Source organism: Heterocephalus glaber, unplaced genomic scaffold, assembly GCF_053883595.1.
Source record: "Heterocephalus glaber isolate CG9 unplaced genomic scaffold, H.glaber_assembly_v1.0 deba00000347, whole genome shotgun sequence".
Classification (NCBI taxonomy): Eukaryota; Metazoa; Chordata; class Mammalia; order Rodentia; family Bathyergidae; genus Heterocephalus; species Heterocephalus glaber.
Window position 1 is genome coordinate 9434099 of NW_028258143.1, and position 25756 is coordinate 9459854.

Here is a 25756-nt window from a genome sequence, read left to right on the forward strand (position 1 = left end):
TGGAGTTGGACTTCTTTATTATGTAGTTCAATTGTACAGTTTCTACTTGTGAATGAAATTGAGGGGGCTGTAACATGGTAGACATAGGATAAAAACACCTAGGGATTTGGTTCTGAGAAGACTAATCATCAGGAGGTGATGAAGCTTGGTGAAGAAACTGATACATCTCAGTTTGGTATCTTATTCTTAGATCAAGTCAATAGAGTGAAAATGATCCCTATGCTACTTCTTATCTTGCAGAATGTGAAAATTATCTTGAATCTTTGGGGTGCAATGGCTACCCAATTATCGATTATTTGTCCCTTTACTACCATGGAAAAAATATTCACTCTTAAATGTGTAGCTCAAATTCCAGTGTTGTCATAAATGCCCCAGATGGTATTAGTCAAGACTTTCCTTTTTTGCACCCATTTATATTACTGTTACTATCAGTTTATAAAACCTTTTTCCTGGTTTATAAATTCATTAAAATGGAGTAAAGGTGAGAGAAGGAAGGGAAAAGTGTATTTAACAATGAGTTCAAGAAAAAAAGGAAATAGAGGTTTTGCAAATATAAAGGGAAAGAAGTGTTGAAAGGAGCAAGGAAGAGTGAATGGGGAAGGGGACATAAAAATGAATTAACAAGTGTTATATAGCTATTACAAACTTCTCATGATAAATGGAATCATTATGTACTGCAAATATACTAATAAAAAATATAAAGGCAAAGAAATAGCAATATTCTCAGGAAACCTTTGTCACATTTTTCTAATAAGCCTCATTATCTTAGGAGTAACCACAAACTTAATGATATTTCTTTTATGTAAAACAAATGTCATTAACAAATTATGATTTTTGCTCATTGCATTACTTCTTAATCTTACGAGATGCATAGAAAATGAAAATAATTCTATAACATGGTAAATAGGTGAGGTCATCACTGTAAGATTGGTGTTGACCACTGGTCTGTTGAAGATAAATCAATATTTTAATACAGCTGTTTCTTACATGTTGTACAATTGTTCACTCCAAACATGAGTTGGTAAGCTGAATTTTATAGTACTTTATACTTACATCTTTTTTTTTTACACAACATAAGAAATAATTTAATGTATTTCTTAAGAACAGAAATCAACTTTGCTAAAGCTTCATATTCCTTGAGAGTATCTACGATGGTAATCCACAGAACAAGTGTTTCTTTCTTCCATCCATTGATGTGGTAGTTTTCATGTATTTCTGAGTGGATGTCACAGACAAAGGCCAAGAGGTTATCCAGGACTTTTTCTCTGTTCTGCTGGAAGTTGGTCTGGAGGATGGCCATCTTCTTCTGGGACTCCTTCTCCACTTCACTGCTGCAGCTGCCTTGAGATCCTTAAGCCTCAGCTTCTTTGGCCTTGAACTCTTTCTCCCTCTTCAGGCGGTACTGTTCAATCTCAGCCTGAGCTTCTTCTTTGGCCTGCTTCAGCCTCTGGTTCTTTCACTTGAGGGCCTGGACACCTTCTCCGCGGCCCGCTTCTCGGCCTGCAACAGCTGCTGGATTCCCTGCGACTGGCTGGCCATGGCTGCTGCAGCTCACAGGGACAAGTAAGCGGTCAAAAACCAGGGGACCACACCTCCCATACTTACATCTTTGGGTAAAATTTTTCAGAAGAAAACGCAAGCACCCTATCAAATGTACTATAGTTTAGATATAAATGTCTCCCCAAATCTCATGTATTCAGAGGTGAGTTGTGGGGGTGCTATACTTACCAACGTATTAACCCACTGATGAGTCTATAGCTGATTGTGCTGTTACAATGTGGGGCCTGGTCAGAAGAGGTGGGTCTTTGGGGACATGACCTGAAAGGGTATACTCTTATCAAAGGCTTGTCCCCTCTCTCTAGTTCTTGGCTGACACAGGTTTAGCAGCTTTCTTTTGCCATGCCTTGCATGATGCTAAATGCCTTGGAACCAGTCAACTGTGGACTAGACCAGGAGCCAAAATAAAACTCTTCACCTTTCATTTGCAAATGTTGGGTATTTTGTTTCAGTGACAGGAAAGTGACTAAACAAAATGTAACACATAAAGCCTGAAGTATTCCCATAAAATCCCTCCATCTCCAAATCATTGAGCTTGCTGTTGCATGTTGTTATTGAAAAATTATACATAAATTGCCACTAACTCTATGTACCTCTCAGCTCTACACTCCCAGGGGAAGCTTCTATGGCAGAGTCATTAAACATCAGTCTTTTGGGTTCCATTAGCATAATAATATCTCACTCATGGAGTATTTGCTGACATCTGCAGCACAGGCCAGAAACACAGTCAGTGGACCTAGTCAATCCAGGATAAGAAGCACAGACAGTCAAGACGCTATAGTGGCCTAGATGATGACATGTCACTCCACTGTTTAAAACACTCCAGAAGCTGTTGATACTATTTAGAATAAAGTACAAATTCCTCACCCTGGCTTCCATGGAAGTATACTATATACTACTTATTTCTCTAACCTTAATCATTCTACAACCTGCCATACTCCAAACATTAGGTATACATAAGTGAATATCACAAAGACCTCTGTCCATATGGTGTTAACATCTTAATGGAAAGAGAAAATAGACAATGAACTATAAAACAAATCTGTATGGTAAATAGAATATCAGAGATGTGCAGGGTATTGAAGAAAGAAAAAGTTGGAGAGGCTTAACAAGGATATTGAATTCAAGCACAAAAAGGTTCAGCAGTTTTTTTCTATAAAGGGATGATAATATTTTAGGCTTTGCAGGCAATATAGGCTGTCACAAGTATTCACCTTTGCTGTTGGCACAAAGGAAGCCATATATAACACGTTAATGAATTGGCTTGACTGTGCTTTAATAAAACCGTACTTGGAAGGCCAGGCACTGGACTGATTTGGCCCATGAGGTATAATGTGTGAACTCTTAGGTTGCATTACTAAATCCTCACTGGAGGGTGCCTCATTGGGAAAGTGGATTTGAGGAAACACTTGAAGGATATTTCACATGACTCTCTTGAGTTTCACACTATTCCTTGTCCACTGGTTTTCACACTGTCAATGATCAACATCAAGCTTATTCTATCTTTGGGCCTTTCTAATAACAGCTAGACTTCTACCTGAACTTTCTACTCCAGATTATGGAAATTTTTCTTCATCTTTTTCTCAAATTATGTCACCAAACCAAACATGATCTTAAATGACCTTCCCAACAACCCTATCTAAACTAGCATAACATATTCAATTTACTCTTATTTCCATAGTTCTGTATAGTTTTGATAATGTTTATTAGAAATCTTTGGTTTGTATCTCTCAGTACAGTACATAAGTTCCACTAGAACTGCAAATTGGTCTCTTATTTTCAGCATATGGTCAGCACTTAGAGTAGTGTTTGGCACTCAGCAGATATTTAGTAAATATTTGTTAAATAAATGACAGTGAATGTCTCTTCTAAAAAATGCAGCCAACCTTCAGTTCCAACAAATTTCTATCATAAAATATTGAAGCATTTGAACATCTTCTAGGTTTTCAAGGGAAGCTAGAATTGAGAAATGTTGTGAAATCTCTAAATTTTTAATTTTCAATTCAGAGATATAAAAATTTTTTACACACAAAACTGAGTATTTCTGCAAATAGTTATCTGGGAATTTTGCTGCATGCATCCATGAGTTAGACCAGTTGGTGTTCTTATTTGAGTCTCTTATACACAGTACAGTATAAAAGGTGACTTTGATATCTTGTGGTCAATAGCTAGTTATCAGTACTACTAGTATCTTGATTTTCTAATATTACTCTATGCCCCTAAGAATTGCACATCTCAGACAATATTTTAATCTAGAATCATTATGCTGTCCTAAGAAAAAATATTCACGTATTTTGTACATAAACTCTATCAGCTTATGGAATTCATTTTTCAGTTTACAATCTTTACTTGGATTTTCTCTACATGTGTGAAATTCCCAAATCTTTGAATGTATGAGACATAATTTTTAAGTAAAATAAGTTAGAAAGGATCATATTTCATTTATTCAAAACCCATGATAGATATTTAATAAATATGTATTGTTAAATGAATGAATGAAATCTATGTCATGAAATTTGAAAAATGGGTATAACTAAAATAAACATACTTTGAGCAACTTTTTCTTAGTGGAAAAACAATTTTACTCATAACTATGAATGTTGAAAATCTCATATTTTATCACACATTCAATGTATATGATTATAGTTGGATCTGTAATGAATGACAAAAATCAGATGACCTCAGGGGGCCTAATTTCTGATTATACTATAAAATACTGATTGTAGGTAACATTTATTTAGATATGCAGTGAATACCATGTATTTTACATTTATTACTAATATTTAATGTTTATTTTTAAAAGAAATCAATACTATTATCTTCATTTTATGAGTCAAACAACTGAGGCACAGATAATTTATATTCCATATCCAAGGTCACAAAGACAGTGAAGAACACAACCAGAGTTTGACCTCTCATCAAGCTCTTTTTAACTACTTTGGAGACTACTAACACTTTGCCTAAAGTGAATTGATAAAAGCACTACTCTGGGAATTGTTTCCTCAATCATACTGTTAAAATAAGCTATTCTCTTTCATTATCTTTTTTCTTTAATAGCACAGTGCCACTGAACAAAAATCTGTTAATCAAAAGGCTCTTCTAGCTATAAAATGGTTGACAGAAGTCACAGCATAAACAAAAACATCCTCTGTCCTGCTCTTTGTATCACATTTTTATATGTTTCTATTTTCTCAGTTATCTCAAGTCATTAACAGTATTGGCATTATTACAGTAGTCTGGTCTAACATCATATGAGCTGTAAATATTCCTGAAAAGCTACTCTCAATCTTTGTGACTGACTCTATATCATAGCACACCTGATACTGGTGAGAATCTGGGGTGAGACCCTTTTTGTCTGTCAGTGATTTCATCTGTCAAATCCTAAAAGAGCAACATAGGAAAACTGATATTAAAACTTTTCTCAAAGCAAAAGGACTTCAGAAGCAAATGAATGTAAAACAGCCAACATTTCAGTCTCTCGAGCACTTTATTTGTTATAAATACAGGTCAATACCACGAGATGGCACCTTCTTACTTTCAACATCTACAATTACAAACAATTATCTTCATAAAATGGTTTCAGATTTTTAACGTGTTGTTTACATATTATTGACACCTTATAAAAGCAAGACTTGCTACAAACAGTATTGGTGTTCAATGTATATTAAATGAGGTCAGATAATTAAATTCAATAAAAGAATTTATAAATATTCAGATAAGAAAATTCAAATTACAAAAGCAGAATCTGTCATCATTAAACTGAATTACAACTGTGTGTAGTTAATGCTCTATCTACACAGCTTATTTCTTGTTAAAATGCAGTTGTAGTAATCAAATAATTTACCTCATTCTCCAGTGTAACCACCATATTTCATTTGTACACCCTGCCATTCAGTACACATTTCATTCAGGAACCACCTGCCTTTCAGCTAGTTCAAAAACCACTCACACTCTGTTATTTTCAATAGATGCAACCCACGAAGTGCTACCATCCCCTGGCTACAAAACAAAATACAATATTTAAAGGTAAAAACTCAGAGAATTTCTGAAATGGTAGCTCATTCTCTTTGTGATCATGAAAATAGAGCAATCCAATTTGAAAGTCTTTGAACCAAAGTAAACTCTAGAAAACTCATGTTGAAGTATGGGGAGAATAAAGACTTTGCACTAATATAGTGCGTAACACTTCAGTGCTAGACTTGTCATTTACAGTAAACATCATGATTGGACTTTCTTCTGGATTGTTATTATGCTGCTGAAGATGAAGTTTACTCAAGTCTGTGGGAATTACATCATGTTTTGTTCCTCCCATTTCCAAACAGGAAGAGAAGGTTTTTCAGGTCTTTTGGGAAAACCAAAAAGTAAAACACTCACATCCACAACAACTTGAAAACAAATGGCAGACCTAATAATCCTTGACTCCATGTTCAAATGAAGTTGAGGCAATATTACTTATGCAATATCTGTATTTTGCCCAATATATCACATCATGAGATTCCTCAAAAAACTGAGAAGTCTGAGAGCTACAAAAGAGAAAGTGGTTAAGGCAGTTGATGTCTACATTTGGATTTCTTTTTCAGGTTACATGTCTAAGTCTCCATCGTAGGCTAAGGTTAGAGGCTTCTGATGGGGAGGTGTGCTTTGATGTGGTTTTGGCTTCTTGCTGCAAAGGGAAAATAATTCTTCAGATAAAGTTCATATAGCTCTGTTTCATTTGCCAAAGACAAATTTTACATATAGAAATTCAAGTGATAAAATGACAAATGATGCATTTTTCTGGATATGCGGGTTTCTTTTACAAATACGGTCATGTGTTGTTTACCAAGAGGCATACATTTTGAGAAATACCTTACATGAACATCATAGCTTGTACTTACACAAACTAAATTGGCTACACCCCAATTAAGCAGCATGGTTTCAGGGAGGCACAGTAATATATACAGCCCATCCTTGATGGAAAAATCATTATGCAATGCATGACTGTAATGTATACTTACCACTTTCTTAAAGAGAAGCCATCATTATTCTACCACTAGTTTATCTTAGAATGTTAAAAAGAAAATTTTATGTTATCTGTTTTTTTTTGTAAGAATCTTTTTGGTTTATGTCTTGTATTCTAAGTAACTACTTTGAAAATAATGGTACACAATGTATAAGCTATTGTTGTTCTCATGTATTTTATTTCTTTTTCTGAAAATAAAAAAATTAAAAATCTTAAAAATAGGTTAGAGGAATTAAGGATCTTGGGCTATTTCCTTTCTTGTTCTAGTTAATACACAGCAGCATGGTGGACATCTGCTGCCCAATAATTTCTAAGTCATTGTGATCTCCACATCACAGCTGTTAAACATGATAAGGATCTGGAGCAGGCAGATTCCTGTGCTTTATTCTGGTCTTATTTCTAAGCAAGCATCCTTCTTCTCTGGCTTGAAATTTAGCTGCAAGTCACGAAAGGCTGTCAGGAAAATTTCACTGGTTCTACTCTGTGCAAAGCCATTCTCATCTGGTCTCTGCTTTACCTACAGTCAACAACTTTGCCAGGTCAGGGAAGGCTGCTTTTCCTTCTCATAAAGAGAGAAGCTGATGCTAAGTGATATTCTCAATTCAACAGGGATGCATTCTACATTACACTTCCTGTCTCTTAGTATGGGTGAATCCCAATTTATATTTATAAATATTAATAACTGGAATTCTACTATGTCACTCACATCCACACACACACACACACACACACACACACACACACACACACACACAGTTCCCCTTTCCCTTTCCTGCTCAGGGCCTTTGCCTTGCTGACTTGCCCGAAGCAGAGAGCTATCTCTTCCCTGGCTTTCAAATTTCTATGCTATATATTCTATAGTGCCATCTATTATTTACTGGATACATCCTAAGTACTGTCCCAAGATCTGTGTTAAGTATTTTATATTTAACCTCTCAATAAATCCCAGAACAATCTTGAGAGGGAGATATTATTGCTACTTTACAGAGAAGGTCTAGAGCAGTTATATACTGTCCCTCAAGTCCTTGAGGAAGTGACAGAGCCTGTAACTAACACAGAGACCTAAGCTCTTAACAGCTTCACCACACTCTCCCTATGTACATGCCATGTGTCACTTGTTAGAAATAGCTTTAGTTTTTGTCAGCACATATGAACTAATTCTTATATTTGGGTTGAATTTAAGTTAAAAACAAACATTTCAATGTGTAAAGTTCAGTGGCATTTATTATAGTCTCAGTGTCATCTTCTATCATTGCTATCTAGCACCAGAACATTTTTATCACTCCAAAAGGCAATTCTGTTCTCACTAAGAAGTCTTTTCCCATTTTCCCCTCCCCATGTTCCCTGACAACCACTAATCAACTTTCTGCCTTTACAGATTTGTCTACTCTGGATATCTCATATGAATGGAATCATACCATATTTGACCTATTGTTTCTAGCTTCTTCCACCTAATGACTAAAATAGTAAATTTACCATTAAAAAGATTGATAATATTAAAATGGTTACAGGGAGAATCACTAGTTTTAAAATACTCAAGTTCTAAATTCGAAGTAAAATTAATTTTGGGGGGTTGATATTGGAAGCAAATCAAAGAAGCTAAAGAGATAAAATGATTTAAAAAACACTGCAAGGAACCACAGATCCTCTCAGTGTCAGCCTTGCCCCATCACCTGGGACAGAATGGATGCATTCTGAGGGTTTGCTGAGTTCTGGGTATGGGTTTCTAGCCAGAGAAACTGAAGTGAAGCACCAGTGTGATTTAGAATCTCTGCAGAAAAGCCTCAGCTCTGATATTCTGCTTTCCAGACCCTCTCCAGTTCTCACAGTATTGCATGATTACCTGGATGCCACTCAGTTTAACCTTATTCACTTTAATTTATCAGTATGTTCCAGTGGTCTTAATTACATTGCTGGGCCCAGACTGTAGCATGAAGAATAAACCCAGCTTGACACAGGGTTCTCAGCATGCTAATATACAGAATTTAAACTAAGAAATCACAAAGTTGGGATGAGCTAAACATAACAGCTTGTGTAGGTACCGTGGTGCATTCTATAATGTCTGAATGGCAAAAGGAATAAAAGGAACATCATCTCAAATGACAATAAGGATCTCCCCATCTTTCTTTGTTGGCTTTTTCTTAGGGGATGGAATTGTTTTCAAACAGTTTTTGGCAATCAACCCATAACGGGCATTTGCTAATGGTTACTGAATAAGGAGAAATAAGAGACTAAATCCAGGATTGAGGAAAAAGAGTAGAGATGGCCCAAACTGTATAAAGAGGTAATAATATGGTATTTCCTTAGAAATCTAAACTTGGCCAGTCCCTGTGAGCTGGGCCTGGAGAATTCTGCTTAAAATATACACAATTTTTATACCAGTTTCCATATGTGGAATTATGAACACTGTGCACCTCTGTAAAGAAGAGAGCCCTGGGACATTTGTGGCCATGAGTATGCTGGGATCACTGTAATTAGAACCTTATTTATTACAAATCTTTTCATATTGAGTAATCTTCCAATTGACAGATACTAATATCAACTTTCACAGAGTTGAAAGGAAATCAACACCCTCTCAAATGTTAACCTATGAGCTGCTAAGTATGGTAATTCTTTGCCGGGCAGCTGTGGGCTTACAAAGCTTCTTGGTCAGGTAAAACACTTCCTAAGGCCAAGAGCTGAGTGGTAAAACTTCCCTGTTTGAAACCAGTAACTAGAAGTCTTCTCTTTAGAGCCCACCTTCCTTCTCCCTGACAAGAATCCATTTTTTCCTTAAGAAATATATTTCTTCCTCATTGGTTTCCCCAATCTTGTATCAAGAAATGTGTGATCTGGCCAGGGATTTAACTCAGTGGTTCCATTGCTTGCCTTGCAAGCACAAGGTCCTGAGTTTGATTCCCAGTATCAAAAAGAAAAAAGAAAAAGAAAAAGTGTGATCACCTCCCTCCCTTGCACTAAATCAGGACCCAGAAACGCCTGGCACATAGGCCACCATCACTAGATGTCATCCTGAGCCCAGCTGACATCTCTCATCTGTCACACTCTTTCCTCCTGTGGAGTGGAGGTGGAGCTCATCACTCTTCCTAATAGAGCGCTCTCAACAGGCAGCACTGCTTTCACAGTTAACACAAAGGAAAAGACCATTTTGCCATGGCGGCTGGGAGAGATTGTTGACTGACATATTTTAAAGTGACCTCTTCTAGAGTGCCATTTGCATTTTAGCAAAGGTTAAAAACACATTAAAGCAGAAAAGTATCCTCATTTTAGACTGACAGGCAAGCTTTTGGTACTCCTTGGCACCCTTGAATTCAAGCCACAAGGGCTCATCTGTGCCCTAGTAGAGATTTAAGTAGTTTGATGGAAGTGTCAACTCTTGTTTAGTAGCTGCTTGTGAGGGGTGAACCTCTGGAAGTGAGGCCACCACTCTCAAACTTGGAAGGAAAGTCTGTTACCAAACTATGTTGGTCAAGGCACAATGGATGCAGTTATCGAGAGTAACTTCCAGGTACTAGGTCCAGGTTAGCTATGAGCTCACTTAGTAGTCATCCCCACTAAATTATCTCCATTGGTATTCATTCCCAGGGGAGCTAGGGGATTAGTAATATTTCTAAAACTCCCAAAACTAATGGCAGATGTTCAAAGGGTTTTATTGGAAAGAAGCATCTTTAAGAAGATTATTTTTCTATATTTTCTCAAAAGCACTTCCAGGTTTTATTATAAATTGCTTCCTTCTAAAGTATACACCTAAGATATGGCATATTATAGAATTTGTCTTTTTCTAAGATTTATTTTGGTGGAAAATATAAAGCCTCCTAACCTGTCATCTCTAAACCTCTTGCACTTATTTAATAGAATTAGGTGCTATAAAAACATCTATTTGGATTTCTTTAGACAGCTTACATGTAGCAGTAAATGGCATGTTTTCCAGCCCTATACCTTACTTTACCTGTGACATAACGAACCTATAAGAAAGTTGAAAATTATAGACATGACATTGAGTCTGAAGAGCTTCAGTATTACTCAAGGAAAATGAACTATGGAGACTAAACTACCAGTAGAGAACACCACCACTCTGGGATTAGGCAAATATATAGCTGAATTTATGAGACTGGCCAGCACAGAAACATTATCTAATTACTCTGAGGATCATTTATTTATTTTTTAAAATGGGGGTGATAGTAGCAACATCTCATTAGATCATTATGAAGACTGAAAAAGGTAATACATTGCCACATAAATATTAGATTTTTTTCTTAACCTTTTACTAAACATCATGGAAAATACATCAGTTTTTCCTAATCTATACATTTATTCCTCTATTCATGTGTTCAAGTAGATATTTATCAAATTTGTGCATTAAAAATTAAAAAATCATAGTCATAGTAGACGCCCCCACAGACAGGTCCTTGGAGTTCAGTAGAATTATAAGATGCTTTTATAAATAACTACAATATGAGCAGGAAGTAAATGCCATGGGGGAAGAGACATGCACAAGATATTCCAAATTGTTTGATATTGAAAAGTGTAGTTTTTTCAGTTTTACTGGAGGAACTGATTGAAGGCCAATAACTAATAATGGAAAGGTCTTTGCTGATGAATGGGACATACAGACCAAACCGTGAAAGCAATAGCCTCATTAGGAAAATGGAAGAGAAGCATGCCAAGTGTTCTAATGTAAGGTTATTCCACCAGAAAAAAAATCATCCTTCAGGAAAAGGTCTTATATTCAACCCCTAAAACATCTTTATGTTATAAGGGGCCATTTTTGTTACACAGGACATTTTTTTTAAAAAATAGTGATCAGGGACCAGGGATTTAGCTCAGTCGTTCCACCGCCTGCCTTGCAAGTGCAAGGTCCCAAGTTCAATCCCCAGTACAAAACAAAACAAAACAAAACAAAAATGGTGATCATAAATATACACAGAGGACAAATCTTTCCTAATATATATTAATAGGATAAAGCCTCTGAACCATCAGTACAACTAGATTCAAAGAAGTGTTGTATCTCAAACAGCCTGGAGGGAAATGAATATTGTAAACATGAAAAGCTAAACTTTATTCTAGGTAGGGGACAAAAGAAATGACAAAGTGACTGATCTGAAAGATAGATGTGAATGTAGAAGAAAACTGTTAGGAATATAAAATTAGAGAAATTGAATATATTAGAATGATATATTAATATGAAATATAGGATTATTGCTGGAGCTGTATAATTATGTATATTAATTAAATATTACAATAGAAAATGTATTATTTTATTTAAATTAAAATGTATTAAATCAAAATATTTTCTTTTTAGTGTATTTTTTTAATGAGAAAAAGAAGACAAATATATGTGGGCCTACACAACACACAGCACACAAGGGATAGGAAATTTGTAGAAGATGAAATTGAAAGAGTTGTTTAAGCTCTAATTATGAAGGGAGGGCTAGGAATGGGGAAAAAATAAGACCCAAGATGCATCATGTAAAGGTACAATTCCCAATGAGAAATGTAATTGTGCTGTATACCTACAATGCACCAATAAAAGAATTTAATAAAGTGCAAAAAAAAAGAAAGAAAACCTTAATCAATTGGCTAGAAAGATAGAACATGACTTTGATTATTCTGTCAGTGGGATAAGATGATACTGCTTTGTATGAGCAGGAGAAGGGGTAATTACCTGGACTAAAGTCTTAGGAAGACTAATTTGTATGGGGCCCCAAGATGAGAGGATATATAAATATCCCAATAGTGAGGCTATTATGTAGCTCCCAAAGAGGAACTATTAAGGAGAGGTACTAAGTATGAAAAGAATAGAAATGAGAAATAATGTTCATAATTACTTTGTAATTTGTTCATTGAAAAATAAACAGGAAATTCCACTGATACTTTATATTTTAATAATTCTCTAGAAGATTGTTACTGAAATTCAATGATGTAACTAAATTAATCCTCAGAGCCTAGAGTTATATATGAGTCTTACTAAATATTGTATTTGTTACTGAAGGAATGAATTAAGGTTAATAGACTTTTAAAAATTTTTTTTAAAAATTCTTTTATTGGTACACTGTAGGTATACAACACAATTACATTTCTCATTGGGAATTGTACCTTTACATAATGCATCTTGGTTCTTATTTTTTCCCCATTCCTAGCCCACCCTTCCCTATTTACAAAGACTTTATTTCCATTTTTTCCATTTCTCATAATTTTTCCTTTCCCTTCTTTCCTTTCCCCTGCCCCTCCCACTACCCCTACCCCTTTGGACCTTTTCTTCCTATTTTGCATTATCAATTATTCATTGTAATCATAGGCACATTTTAGGTATACAGTATAATGACATTCATCATTGGAAATTTGCACCTTTACATAGTCTTTCTTGGTTCTTATTTTTCACCCTTGCCCAGCCCTCCCTTCAAGCCCTCCATTCCTCCCTATTTACACAGATTTTGTTCCTATTTTTCCATTTGCTCATATTAATCCCACTCCCTTCTATCCTTTCCCCTAGCCCTTCCACTTCCTTCCCCTTTGCCCCTTTTCTTCCTATTTCACATTACCTATTATACATTTAGTCCTTATTTACACTTTCAGTTTCTCACACCAGAGAAACTATTCAGTATTTATACATGTGTGTCCTATTTATTGCACTTAAGAGTATCTCCTCAATGTGCATCCACTTAGCTATAAAGATCAGACCTCCCAAATTTAAAGATCCAATCTGTAAATGGGCATCTGAAATGAACAGACATTTCTCAGACAAAGAAGTAGAAATAGCAAATAAATACATGAAAAAATGTTCAACATCACTGGTCATTGGAGAGATGCAAATGAAAACAATGCTGAGATTCCACTTCACTCCAAAAAGAATGGCTGCTATCATGAAATCAACCAATAACATATGCTGGTGGGGATGTGGGGAAAGAGGAACCCTGCTCCACTGCTGGTGGGAGTGTAGACTGGTGCAAGCACTGTGGAAATCAGTATGGAGATACCTCAAGGAACTAGGACTGGAAGTTCCATTAGACCCTGCTATTCCACTTCTGGGGATCTTCCCCAAAGAATTAAAAGAATCATACCACAGTGATATATGTGTGCCCATGTTCATAGCAGCACAGTTTGTGATAGCTAAAACTTGGAAACAGCCCAAATGCCCATCAACTGGAGACTGGATAAAGAAAATGTGGTTTGTTTGTAAAATGGAGTACTACTCATCCATAAAAAATGAGAAATTAGAGACATCTATAGCTAAGTGGTTAATAGATTTTTTAAGTTGGAAAAAATGAGGAAAAGCAAGAAAAAAAGGACAAAATTGATGTGTTACCACATGTTAATTTTTAATCTCCTACATATTTGAGAGAAGGAACAATAGAACTAGATTTGAGAATGTGGCTCTCAATAACTAGAATTCACCCCACTTCTTACAGCCCAACATACTGTCTGATTATTTAGTACTGCTTTGAGAACAGTTTTCCATCTGCCAAACCTTCACGTCCTCTCTTGCAAATTTCCAAACTTTTCTATGGGTGAATATTTCCTATCATTCTGAGCCTCATACAAAGTTTTCAAATTCAAATTTGTTCATTACAATTGGATCTAGGCAATACTTGCCAAACTTATCAGTTGAAACATATAACTTAGTCTAATGACTTGTATATAGACTCAGTGACTAACTGAAGATACTACTTTTTACTACAATGCTCTGGAAATGTTAGCTGGATAGAAATCCAATTTCTAGGAATTCAATTTTCATCACTACTGGTGTCAGGAAGATTTAAAGTAATCGAATATTCTTCAGTGACTTTCAGGCACCAAGGGAAAAGGTCCAAAAAACCTGTGTAGCCTTGGAAACAGAAATTTTATTTATTTTCTTTTTCTTTCTTTCTTTCTTTCTTTCTTTCTTTCTTTCTTTCTTTCTTTCTTTCTTTCTTTCTTTCTTTCTCTCTCTCTCTCTCTCTCTTTCTTTTTTCTTTTTTCTTTTTTTTTTTGAGACAAGGTCTTGCTAACTACTTCCAGATGGCCTTGAACTCACTATGTAATCTAGGCTGGTTTAGAATTTGTGGTAATCCTTCTGTCTCAGCCTCCCCAGTGCTGGGATTACAGGCTTGTCCCACCACACCCAGGTGGACACAGAATCTGAGGTTAAATAAAAACTGCTAGGTTTGAATCAAGATTTAAACTTGGATAAAAAATTCTGAAGAAAATAGTCTATGAGATAGATGATGAATATAAATGTCTTGATTAGGAAAAACAGTAAAATGATACTTTCACTTCATTAAAATAAAGTCTTTGAAAATTATACTTTGGAATAAATGATTATATTATTAATAAAATATTCTAATATTGGAAAATTTTTAAATAAATTTCCTTTGCCTGGTTTCAAGAATTGCTCATTAACTAAAATATAATCTATACAATAAACTAATTATAATTTCCTGAGTGAGAAATAATAAATTTTAGGAACTAATGACTTAGAAAAATAGGGTTCCTGGAATTGACACTTAATTAAATTTTCAGCCATGGCTCTTCGATCATTGTTGATAAAGGCCTGGTTCTACTATTTAAAGTTCATGAAAGGAGAATGCACTCTGGAGCCAGGGCTTGTGGCACAGGCTACAATCTCAGCACTCTGTAAAGCAGCTATGCTGACCTCTGCACTACCAATGCATTCCCAGCACTATGGGAGGCTGAGACAGGAGGGTTACAAATGTGAGTCCAGCCTAGGCAATTTAGTGATTTAGTGAGACTTTGCCTCCAAATAAAAAATAAAAAAATTGGCTGAGGTTGTAGCTCAGTGAGAAGGGCCTGGTTTCAGGGCCCCCACTGTCCCCATCAAGCAAGCAAGATAGTAAGCAAGCAAGCTCAGGTAGTTTGTTTAATCAAAGTGGTCAAAATAAGGCAGATTAAAAACAAAATTTAAGAACTAGAATTATCTAGTATGCTCAGCTTCGCAGGAAGATTATAATTACCTGGGAAACTTTAATACATCCACATCATCTGAACACACCCAACAATAAATAAATCAGAATATTTGAACAAGGGACACAAGCATCAGTCTTAGGAAATATTAATATGCATTGAAGTTGAAACCTAAGGATCTAAATAAAAATGTTAAATGGGCAAGTTCTAACTAATGATTTGTCTTTCCTTCTGATATTATTTAAAAACTAAATAAAAGGATGCTATTTAAAATAAGAACAATAATGAAAATAATTCCCTATTTCAATCAACTATTCTTTCTGCTGTTGGACACTATTTATAGTCTCAGTGTTCCTGTTATAATACTGATTGTGAAATATGTTTTTTTCCTTAATGCCACACATTAAAAAGGGTGTAAACTTTTAATAATTAGTACTTACCAAACAAGGTAGGAAGTAAATACTAGGAAAATCATGATAAGAAAACCGCCACCTGAAACTCCATAAACCCAAATTTTTACTCGGCCATCTGTTTAAAATAGAGATAACAGAACACACTTAGCATATAAAAGTCTGTAGATCTGAGAGAGAGAGAGAGAGAGAGAGAGAGAGAGTAACATAATGTCTGACAATTCTAAGCTGATTATCAGCTCTAGGCTTGAAATGAATAATTATCCCTTAGCCAAGTGAGCTCTCAACTGTGGAAGTTAGGAATATTCTGGCACACTCTATAATTTGCTAGATGTAAGGAATGTGGTTCCTCTATTAGAAATTATATTTGTGAAAAAACTCTAAATTATTATTACATTGTACCGTTTTTCATGGATTTTTACAGAAATAGTTTGCATTACTGTTTGAATAATCTTTAGCAATTAACTACTAAAATCATTAAGTTGTAACTGCATAGCATCTAAAACATTTATTTTGATAACCATTTTCTTTTCCACCTGTTGGCCCACTCAGTGACAGCCATCAAATGTCAAACAACAACAAAAATGTAAACTATACTATGGTCAATCAAATTTTTTCACAAGGCATTCACTAGCTCCTTAAATAAAATCAACTGCCAGGATATTTTTAATTTATCTGAAGGTGCTTATAGTCTTATACATGTAATAGAAAAATATCACAAAACATTCCAACAACATTAAAAAACAACCAAAAATTATCATTAAATGACTATTTGGTGTGTCACTTAATTCTGCATGCAGAGAAATACAGTATAACCATTTTTAGTAGCTCTCCTTTCTTAATGAAGTTAGGTGAACAAAAGCTACGTAACCCAACAAGTTAAACTTGTCATCAAATTATTGTAAGATTATGGCCATTTGTGTACAACAACACATTATTGTGGATTTACTGTCTACTAGAAGTAGGTAAAACAGGTAAATCAAATATTCTGGTTCATTTTGTGACTTTTTTTTCTGTGTAAGATATGGCTTCATTAAGCATATGGTTTTCTCATATATGATAAAAGCAAACCATTTCTACCAACTTAATTTTTTTTTCTTGACTTTATGTGACCATATAGCTAGACCAAAGTTATATTTGGACTAACAAAGGTAATCGTTAGCATCTCAAAGAAATGACATTCCTTTATAAAAGTATACCCAGAGATTCATTTTACTACATGAGCACAATTAACTTAGGTCCAAAATATATATATATATATATATCAGCACCTTACTCTAAAAGATTCTATGCAATGAAAAACAATCAAAATCTGTTGTAAACAATACTTGTTTTGAATAAAATCAAAATTACTTTCAATTATATTGTAACTACCTATTATAGTTTTTGCTTAAAAGACACTTTCAAGCCTCAATCCCATTTTAGAATGAGTTCACTGTAGTAATGGTACTTTTCTGTGGTCATAAAACTTTTAACAAAGTTTTGATTCTGATCTACTTAAGCCACTCATGATGAAATCCTTTGTCCTGAGTTTTTACATTGGCAACAATAACTAATGAGCTGCTTGAATTAACACAGTCTTCCCTGAGTGAGAATGTTCCTCTCTCTACCCATAAAATCTCACAGAACTGATGTACTGGGATGATCTGGTGCTTTTAAATTCCAATAAAGATGGATGCTGAGGTTCAGGACCTTTAAGCCATGGTATTTAAAAATAAATAAATAATAAACTTATAATAACATAATAAATAGGCTAAAACCTCAAACAGCAAAAAAATATATGTATTGAAAAATATCTTTCCACTATGCTCTCTTAGTTCCCTACCTGGAATATATCCATTTTCAGTTCTTTTCAAACAACTTTCCAGTTTGATCTCCATGCTCAACTGAGTGTGCACGAAAGACACACACACAAATACAGATACACACCCTTTCTTTAAAAACCATAAGTGGTGCACAGTATTCATTTTGATTTGTGCCTTTTCTTTCACTAACTGGAATAGGGTGGAGCAATTGCCATGCTAGTTCATGAAAGCAGATCTACCTCATTTTAGTATCTGTATGGGATATAATTGCACAATTGTACCATATTTTTGTTCTTACTATTTATTATTATTTAGGTTGTTTCTACTTGTTTGCTATAACAAGCAATCATGCAATCAATATCATTAACACACTTCTTTTAGTACACATGTATATAGCTATAAAATGAATACATAGGGAAAATTTTAGATCAAAACATATGAGAGGTAAATGGCTTAGAATAGCTAAATGTCTTTCTGAGAGGTTGCCCCAGTTTACCCTCATTGCAGAAATCTGATAAAAATTATAGAGCCCCAGGCTAAGAATAGATTTATATATGTACATATGTGTCTATATACATATACATCTGTGTGTCTCTATACATACACGTACATACTCACAGACCTGATATTATTAATGCTTTAGTCATATCTCCAAAGTGAATTACAGACTGAAGATTTCACTTGTGGATTTGAAGACTTATTTTCCCAGGATTTCAACCTAGTTCTCCTCTTCAAATAGGTTTTACAGACAACAAGTGAACCTGTCTACATTTCACATAATTTTCCCTCAAATTTAAATCTATTTCTATTTTAGTTATAAAATTAATGAGATGTTTTTAAACACCACTGACATTCAAAGACATATAGGTGAATCAAAAGTTGAATAAGGCCTGGGATTTAGCTCCGTTCCGCTGCCTGCCTCACAAGCTCAAGGTGCTAAGTTCGACCCCCGGTACCACCCAAAAAGTTGAATAAGATGTGGTGCACATTCTTCAAAGTTAGGTGATTAGTGCACACCTTATTTCTCTAACTAGATCTAGAGTTCTTTGCACCTAGGTTCTGGCATTTGCTTCTTTTAAACATGTACCACCAAGACATTTCTCATGTGGAGCTGGAAGCAAAGTTCTAAGGGTATAGTTGTCGAGCTTTGTCTCTTTCCTCTCAAGCCCTGTCAGTAATATCAATCTACTCAGTCATTTTTATAGCATCATGCTTCATAAGAGATATGTATTACAGGCACAGAGCCTCTTACTTTTCCTTCTGCAACTTCACAAAGTGGTATATACAGGCCTTAAAGGCCTGCCCTCTTAAAACTTTCCTCTGTCACTTGGTGGTTTGGCTTTGGTGAAAAATTAATGTGCACTGTCAGTTTCAGTTTCTTAATCTCTCAAATGAGGATAATAACATCTTGTTAGGTGGCAAGAATGTAATGAAATAACTCTTGCAACAAAATCAGCCAGCACAGAACCATAGGGCACATAATAAGGAGTGATTGGGCAGGGTAGGAACAACTAGATAGATTGTGAAGATCAGAAAACTCAGGTCCAGAGAAGGTAAGAAATTATACCTCATTACCAAAAGGTATGTTTAAGTGATTGGTGCCAGTAAAGTCTGTCTGCTTTACAATTTACAATTTCCCCAGCACTTCCTAAACTTGATAAGGTCTCTAGATATTTCCTGCCAGCTTCTGAGATTCTATTTCATTTTTTTTTGCTTTTATTTCACTTATATAATTTCAGTTATAAAAGCAGAGATAGTAATTCACAATTAAAGGAGATTTCTAAAGGATTCTATTTTGTTACTTAACTCACTGCTTCTCAGACTAGGATTGACAGATGCAATATTCAACTATCCATGAAAATACTTTACATTTAAAGGGTATTATATAAAACACTCAAATTTAATAAATTTTGACCTAAATTATATTGCCTCTTCCTTCTCTTTTCTTCCTTTATTCCATTATTCCCTTAATGAGCCATGATCAAAATATGAACTGCCTATGAGAAAATTTACGTATCTTATTCATAACTGAAACATACCTGGATCAAGTAGTTGAAGAGACCATCCTTTAAAAATATCATGTATTTTTGAATTCACAGGTCTGTTTTTCCCAGAAAGGTTTTTCACATCAGCTTTTTTATCCTCTGATCCTGGTACTTTCATACAGTAATCCAGGAAGCCGTTTGATCTCATTATCTCTGTATAGCCCTTCTCACAACCACAGACTCCACCCTGCAGCATAAAAATACACAGTGAATTGTGCAGCTGAAGAAAGAACAATTTAAATGTTTAAATCACTTAATATTTGTACAATAAATCATAGAAATTTAAGGTTTTGAACAACTGATTTACCAATAAGATGAAAATCAAATACACAGTTTATCTTTCTGAATTCCAAGGTTAGCATATATAAATTGTTAGGTTTTTTTTCTCATGTGTTTATGATTCCAACACCTTCCAAATATGAGGTCGGAGTTCTTTGTGAACAGAGTACACTATGACTATTCTTTTTTCTAAGAGATATTTATGATAATTAATCAAATTATCTCCAACTCTCTCCCAAATACTTCAGATACTTGCCCACTGGTTCCAATTTACCCTTCCTACTGAAAAGTAAATGATGAAGTATGATAGGCATGGGATCCTATATGCCTTGGGAAGACAATCTGCACACAATTGTTATTCTTCCAGTAAACAGGCAATAAAGAGAGTAGAAAAATAACTTAAAAGATTATGAATCTGTCTTTGTTATTGTGGTCCCTTTCCTGAAACTCATTAGATGGCATTATCTGAACAAACCCTTGCCTTACTTAGCCACTCATGCCAGTTCTGCTCAACCAGTCAGCTTTACTTTGATCATCAATTGTTGACTAAACATGTAATTTTCAGAAGCAATAGTAAAAAAGCAAGTAAGATACCTTGACCTTTGACAAAACAAAAAGGTCATAAAAGCAAATTTTATAATTAACTGTTCATAATTCAATTTAGGGTTACAGTCACATTATAATGACAACATGATTTTTCAGTTAGTTTTAATTGAAGATATCAGAGTTCAGTGGAGAGGTCTAATTAAGAAAATTTGTATATGTTTAGTTATTAAAACCATCGTTTTATGATGCATCACTCTTATTAGCTTGAAAAAAACTTATAATCACTAAATCATATGTACTAAAGGTTCAAGAAAAAGAGTATTTTTTTATTTTACTAAAGAGGGTAACCAGAAAGTTGGTGGATAGCTACAACTTAGTGGTAATTAGGGTAGAGTGTCAAATTGATTGGCTTTTAGATCCACTCAGGGGTTTGGTAGAGCACACTTTAAGGTTTGACTAAGTGGGTCATGGAGGCATGGTCTTGGGATCTATGTCTGGTTCTTCACCCATTCCTCTCTGGCACCGTTCTCCTGCTCTGCTTCCCAGCCACCATGAACTAAGCAGCATTGCTCTGCCATGCCTTTCCAGCATGATGTTTCTGCCCTGGAGCCAGCTAACCACGGACTGAATCCCCTAAAACCATAAGCTATATTAAACGTCTTCTTTAAGTTGTGACTATCAAGTACTGTGTCCCAGAGATAGGAAAGCTGACCAAAGAATTGGTACTAGAGAAGGGGTTGTTGCTGTGACTATATCTGACTATGTGGTTCAGAAGACATTAGTCCTTGTTTTCAGAAGGAATTTGGAAAGGTTTATAGATCCAGTCTAGAGAGCCATAAAATGCTATAAGAAGAGCTTGATGAGTGATTCTTTTTGGAGCTCAGAAAACCTGCATGCTGTTAGGAATGCAGACGATAAAGGTCAGACTAGTGAAGTTTCAGTTGGGAATGAGACTCCACTGGAAGTTTCACATAGTTTTCACTATGCCTCCATATGTGTTACACTCTGGCAAAAAATAAAATAAAATAAAATAAAACAAAACAAAACAAAATAAAATAAAATAAAAATGTCTACGTATTCTAAGATTTCAGGAGACTAAGATCAAGGGTGATGGACTAATTAATCTGTCAGAGAAAGTTTCAAGCAGCCTAATACTCAGGATGTGTCAGTGCTGCCTCCATTTATCTAGATTTCTTGTGGGAATTGAGAGAAAAACGAAGAGTAGAAAAATTTCCAAAACTTTAATTTTAGCTGAGAAGGAACCATATGTAAAGCTTGGGCCAAAGTAGGTGTGACTACTGAATAGATTATTGTCAAAAAAAAGAAATCAATTACTTTGTGCAGAGATAAATAGAAAGATGTCTGAGGTCATCTCAAAAATCAGCAAGGCCCCACACATCACAGGCTCAAGGGTACAAAATGTTTCATGTGAGAAAAGAGTCCCTGTGACCACTGCTTGAGAAGGGCCTTCTACAGAATTAGTTACCCAGATTTATTTCACTCTGCTCAGATATCCAAGGACTTAGAGGCTATGCCAACCATGGTCTAGATATCCTGGCTACTGCTCCCACTGACACTAGATCCTGGCATGACCTGTGAAATGCTGGTTTTACTGGCATATGCAAGAGTTGTGAGATCAGGGAAGCTTCTACATAGCTTTCAAAGGAAGGTCTGGGAGGCCAGGCAAGGAGCAACTGAGAAGGCAGTGTGTGAAGTTTGAATGAAGCCAATGAATGGGAATGAAGCCAATGGCCCAGTGGAGACCTTTGAAAATCAAAGATGTTAGGAAATATGTTGGCATATGGAACATCTACCAAGGAAAGCTGCAGGTTATAAGCAGAGTTACCCCAAGAGAGAGGCTACATGGGTTGTAACTGGCAAGACCATAGTATTAGGGCTGACCAATTCTTTTGAAACTCACATTTTACCATAGTCTTCCCTAAGTACAGGATTTGGAGCTGTAAGACAAGGTTTGCCCTACTGGGTTTTGATCTGAACTTGTTCTTTTTTCTATTCCCTTATTCCACCTGTTTGAAATGGGAATGTGTACCCTGGGCCACTATACCTTACAATGATATAATTTATTTTATTTTAAAATTTGCAGTACTGAGGATTGAACTCAGGGCTTTCACACTGATCTACATGTCTAGCTCTTTTTTTTCCCCCCTGAGGTAAAGTCTCACTAAGGTTCTCAAGTAGGAACTGCCTCAGCCTCCCAAAGTTCTTGGGTTACAGGCATGTTTCACCATGCCCAACTTTAATCTTTCTAGTTTTACAGAGATTCATAAATAAGATTTTTCATGAGTCTCAGAAAAGACTTGGACATGGAATTTTGAAAAATGCTGGAACTGTTTAGACTTAAAGGAAAGGATTGTTGTATTTCTAGTTGTATGCAGGATAGGGTGTATTATGATAGGTGGAATTATGAAGTTGCTATTGTCTTTATTTGGGGATTAAGTATGATTTAAGGAAATGTGTTGGGGTATGAAGTTGAAAATAGGTGGAGTGTAGCAGTTAGGGTGAAGTGTCAACTTGATTGGGTTTGGGATCCACTCATAGAATTGGTAAAGCACACTTCAAGGTGTGTCTGGGGAAGTCAGAGAGCCATGGCCTTGGGGTCTATGTCTGTTCTCTCACTGCTTCCTCTCTAGTACTGCTCATCTGCTTTGCTTCTCTGCTGACATGAACTAGCAGGTATGTTCTGCAATGCCCTTACACTATATTTCTGCCATAGAGCCAGCTAGCCATGGACAGAATCCCCTAACACCTTGAGCCATATTAAAAGCATCCTATTTTAAGTTCTGATTGTAAGTACCATGTTCTAGCAACAGAAAAGTTAATGAATAAAACTTCTATTAGATGTGAACAAAAAATGAAATGAATATTTAAAATTTAGAAATTTATTATAGCAAAAGACATATTGCCATCAATCCCCTTAAAATATGCTCCCTCACTTTGAACACACTGATCTCATCATTTTTAAAATTTTTTAAATAGTTCTTTAAATCTTCTGTTAGTGTCTTTAGTTCTATCATCATGGCTGCCTGAACTAATTAAAGATGTGTTCTGAATTGATTAAAAAACTCTACCTTTCATAATCATTTTCACTTTGGGGAAGAATCAGAGGTTTCACAGCGCCAGATCCAGTGAATAACGTAGAAGAGGACACACCCGAATGTTCTTTCAAGTCTGACTTTACATTGGAATATACTTAGTATCAACATTCACTGTATTCTTTGATGATATGTCATAAAGACAATCTTGAAAGAGGTCTTCCAGAATTGCTTCAGAAAGTTGCAAGAACATTGAGATAAGTGTGCTTAAGTAAGGGAGAGTATTTTGAAGGAAATCAATGGCAATGTTTCTTTTATTGTAATACATTTCTTTTTCTTTATACATACTGTATATTTTGATCACATCTCATATTTGCAAACATCATCAGCCCCAAGAAAGTTGTTACTGATCTTCTTTTTTCCTTCTATTTTCCTCTGCAATTTTACTCACTGCCTTTTCTGTGGTAAACAATTAACTCATCTTAAAGAATTAACCTATCTTGTAGTAGAAGAGTCTTTAAAATAGGATTGGGTTCTTGAATCATTTTTAATGGAATCATTTTTAGAATAAGCCACTATACAAAGAAAGCTGTTTCTTAAAGAAATGTAATATAACTTTTTAGATTATATATACACTGTGCACTATATGCGGCATTGATTAGAATATACTATACACTTTGTATTCATTTCTGAGCTGCTATAGATGCAAGTTATAGAAGGAGATAGCTGGGCCGGGGATTTAGCTCAGTAGTTCTGGCACCTGCCTTGCAAGCGCAAGGTACCGGTACCAAAAAAAAAAGAAGGGGAAAGCTTTTTCCTTATATAAATGCACATATTCACACATATCTTCTCAGCCTTACTCATATATTCAGCCTAAAATGAAATAAAAATTTATTCTTACTATGATCATCATACTGTAATTAATTTTACCAAACAATTTTATCAAATATGAATAGCATTTATGTCTTTCATAATTATTTAGGTGTATGAAAGGCTGAGAACAGAACACAAAACAACTGAGAAGAGTTATTGGTATATAGAACTGATACAAATTAAATATATAAAAGGCAACTTACTTATAAACAGATTTATGGAAAAAAGAATGCTTTCCTAAATATATGGCACTTCACAGAAATTAATTGCTGTGATTAGTCCAGCATGTGCCTCTAGAGGGTACCATGAGCACACAGAACTGATGCATGAGCTACAATAGACAAGAGGACACTGACTGCATATGTGTAGCACAATAATTACAATACCTGTGGAGGACACCAGCTCATAACTCACCTGTGTGCAGTAGGAGAAAGGTTTTCTGCAGGCTGGAATACACTGCCGAATAGCAGCAGGGCGTGCCTGAGGGGAGCAGCCTCCTACAAAAGAAATCCCACCATCACATTCAGATTTCTCTATGATACATATCTTTTACATTTGGGGATTTTTTCCCCTCTGGCACTGGATACTTTGTGAAAATATTACTGTTATTTTAAATCCATGTCAATATTGTGTCCAGTCCTATCTTCTTGACTTCTCAGTCTAATCATCTTTAGGCTTCAATGTGCACATTCAAAAGGAGAGACTCTTCCAAATGACAATGCTTATGGGGCATTTTCCCCCATGTTTATTGGCAATGTGATTCTATCATATGGCTATGCTGCAGGACAAAATCTATGACTGCCAGGATCAACACAAGAATTGATAAAAATCTCAATTTAAGTTCAGGAGCAGAAAAGCATATCTGCTTGAAAGATTCATTCTATGTATATATTTCTATAGCTACTGAGCAACCCAGGTAGGAACTAGGCTGATTACAACAATGAAATGTTAAAAGAATGCTAATTAGTTCATGGGATACCTATAGAATCCACTTGAGTAACATTTTCAAATGTGAACCATCCACAATATACACATACAGTCAAGTATAGACCCCCCCCCATGCATATTTTTTTAAAAGTAAATGAACAAACTCTGGGAGGAATAATCAGGCATTACATACAGTACTTGTAGGTGGTCAATAAATAGTTTTGAGAAAATGGATGGAATAATGTATATCTCTTCTGAAAATCATCTACATATTGGTTTTGGCTTAGTGGATTCAAAGCAGTAAAAGAGATATGGAAAAAAGCCTAAAAATAATTAGACTGAGAATTTATTATATAGGGAC

At 35.3% G+C, this 25756-nt stretch overlaps 1 protein-coding gene and 1 pseudogene across 9 annotated transcripts in view; both read right to left on the reverse strand.

The window, feature by feature from the left end:
* Positions 1 to 1033: 1033 nt before the first annotated feature.
* On the reverse strand, positions 1034 to 1549 carry LOC101706901 (V-type proton ATPase subunit G 1 pseudogene; annotated as a pseudogene).
* A 3476-nt stretch (positions 1550 to 5025) lies between these two features.
* Positions 5026 to 25756, reverse strand: part of Thsd7b (thrombospondin type 1 domain containing 7B) — a 1329200-nt gene continuing 1308469 nt past the window's right edge. For all 9 annotated transcript variants that reach the window (XM_087197681.1, XM_087197682.1, XM_087197688.1 and 6 more), the window contains 4 exons: positions 24883 to 24965; positions 19712 to 19904; positions 15898 to 15985; positions 5026 to 6220 (listed from right to left, as the gene is read on the reverse strand). In XM_087197681.1, the coding sequence (XP_087053807.1) occupies positions 6139 to 6220; positions 15898 to 15985; positions 19712 to 19904; positions 24883 to 24965 (446 nt within the window). In that variant the 3' untranslated portion in view covers positions 5026 to 6138. The remainder of the gene's footprint in view (positions 6221 to 15897; positions 15986 to 19711; positions 19905 to 24882; positions 24966 to 25756) is intronic.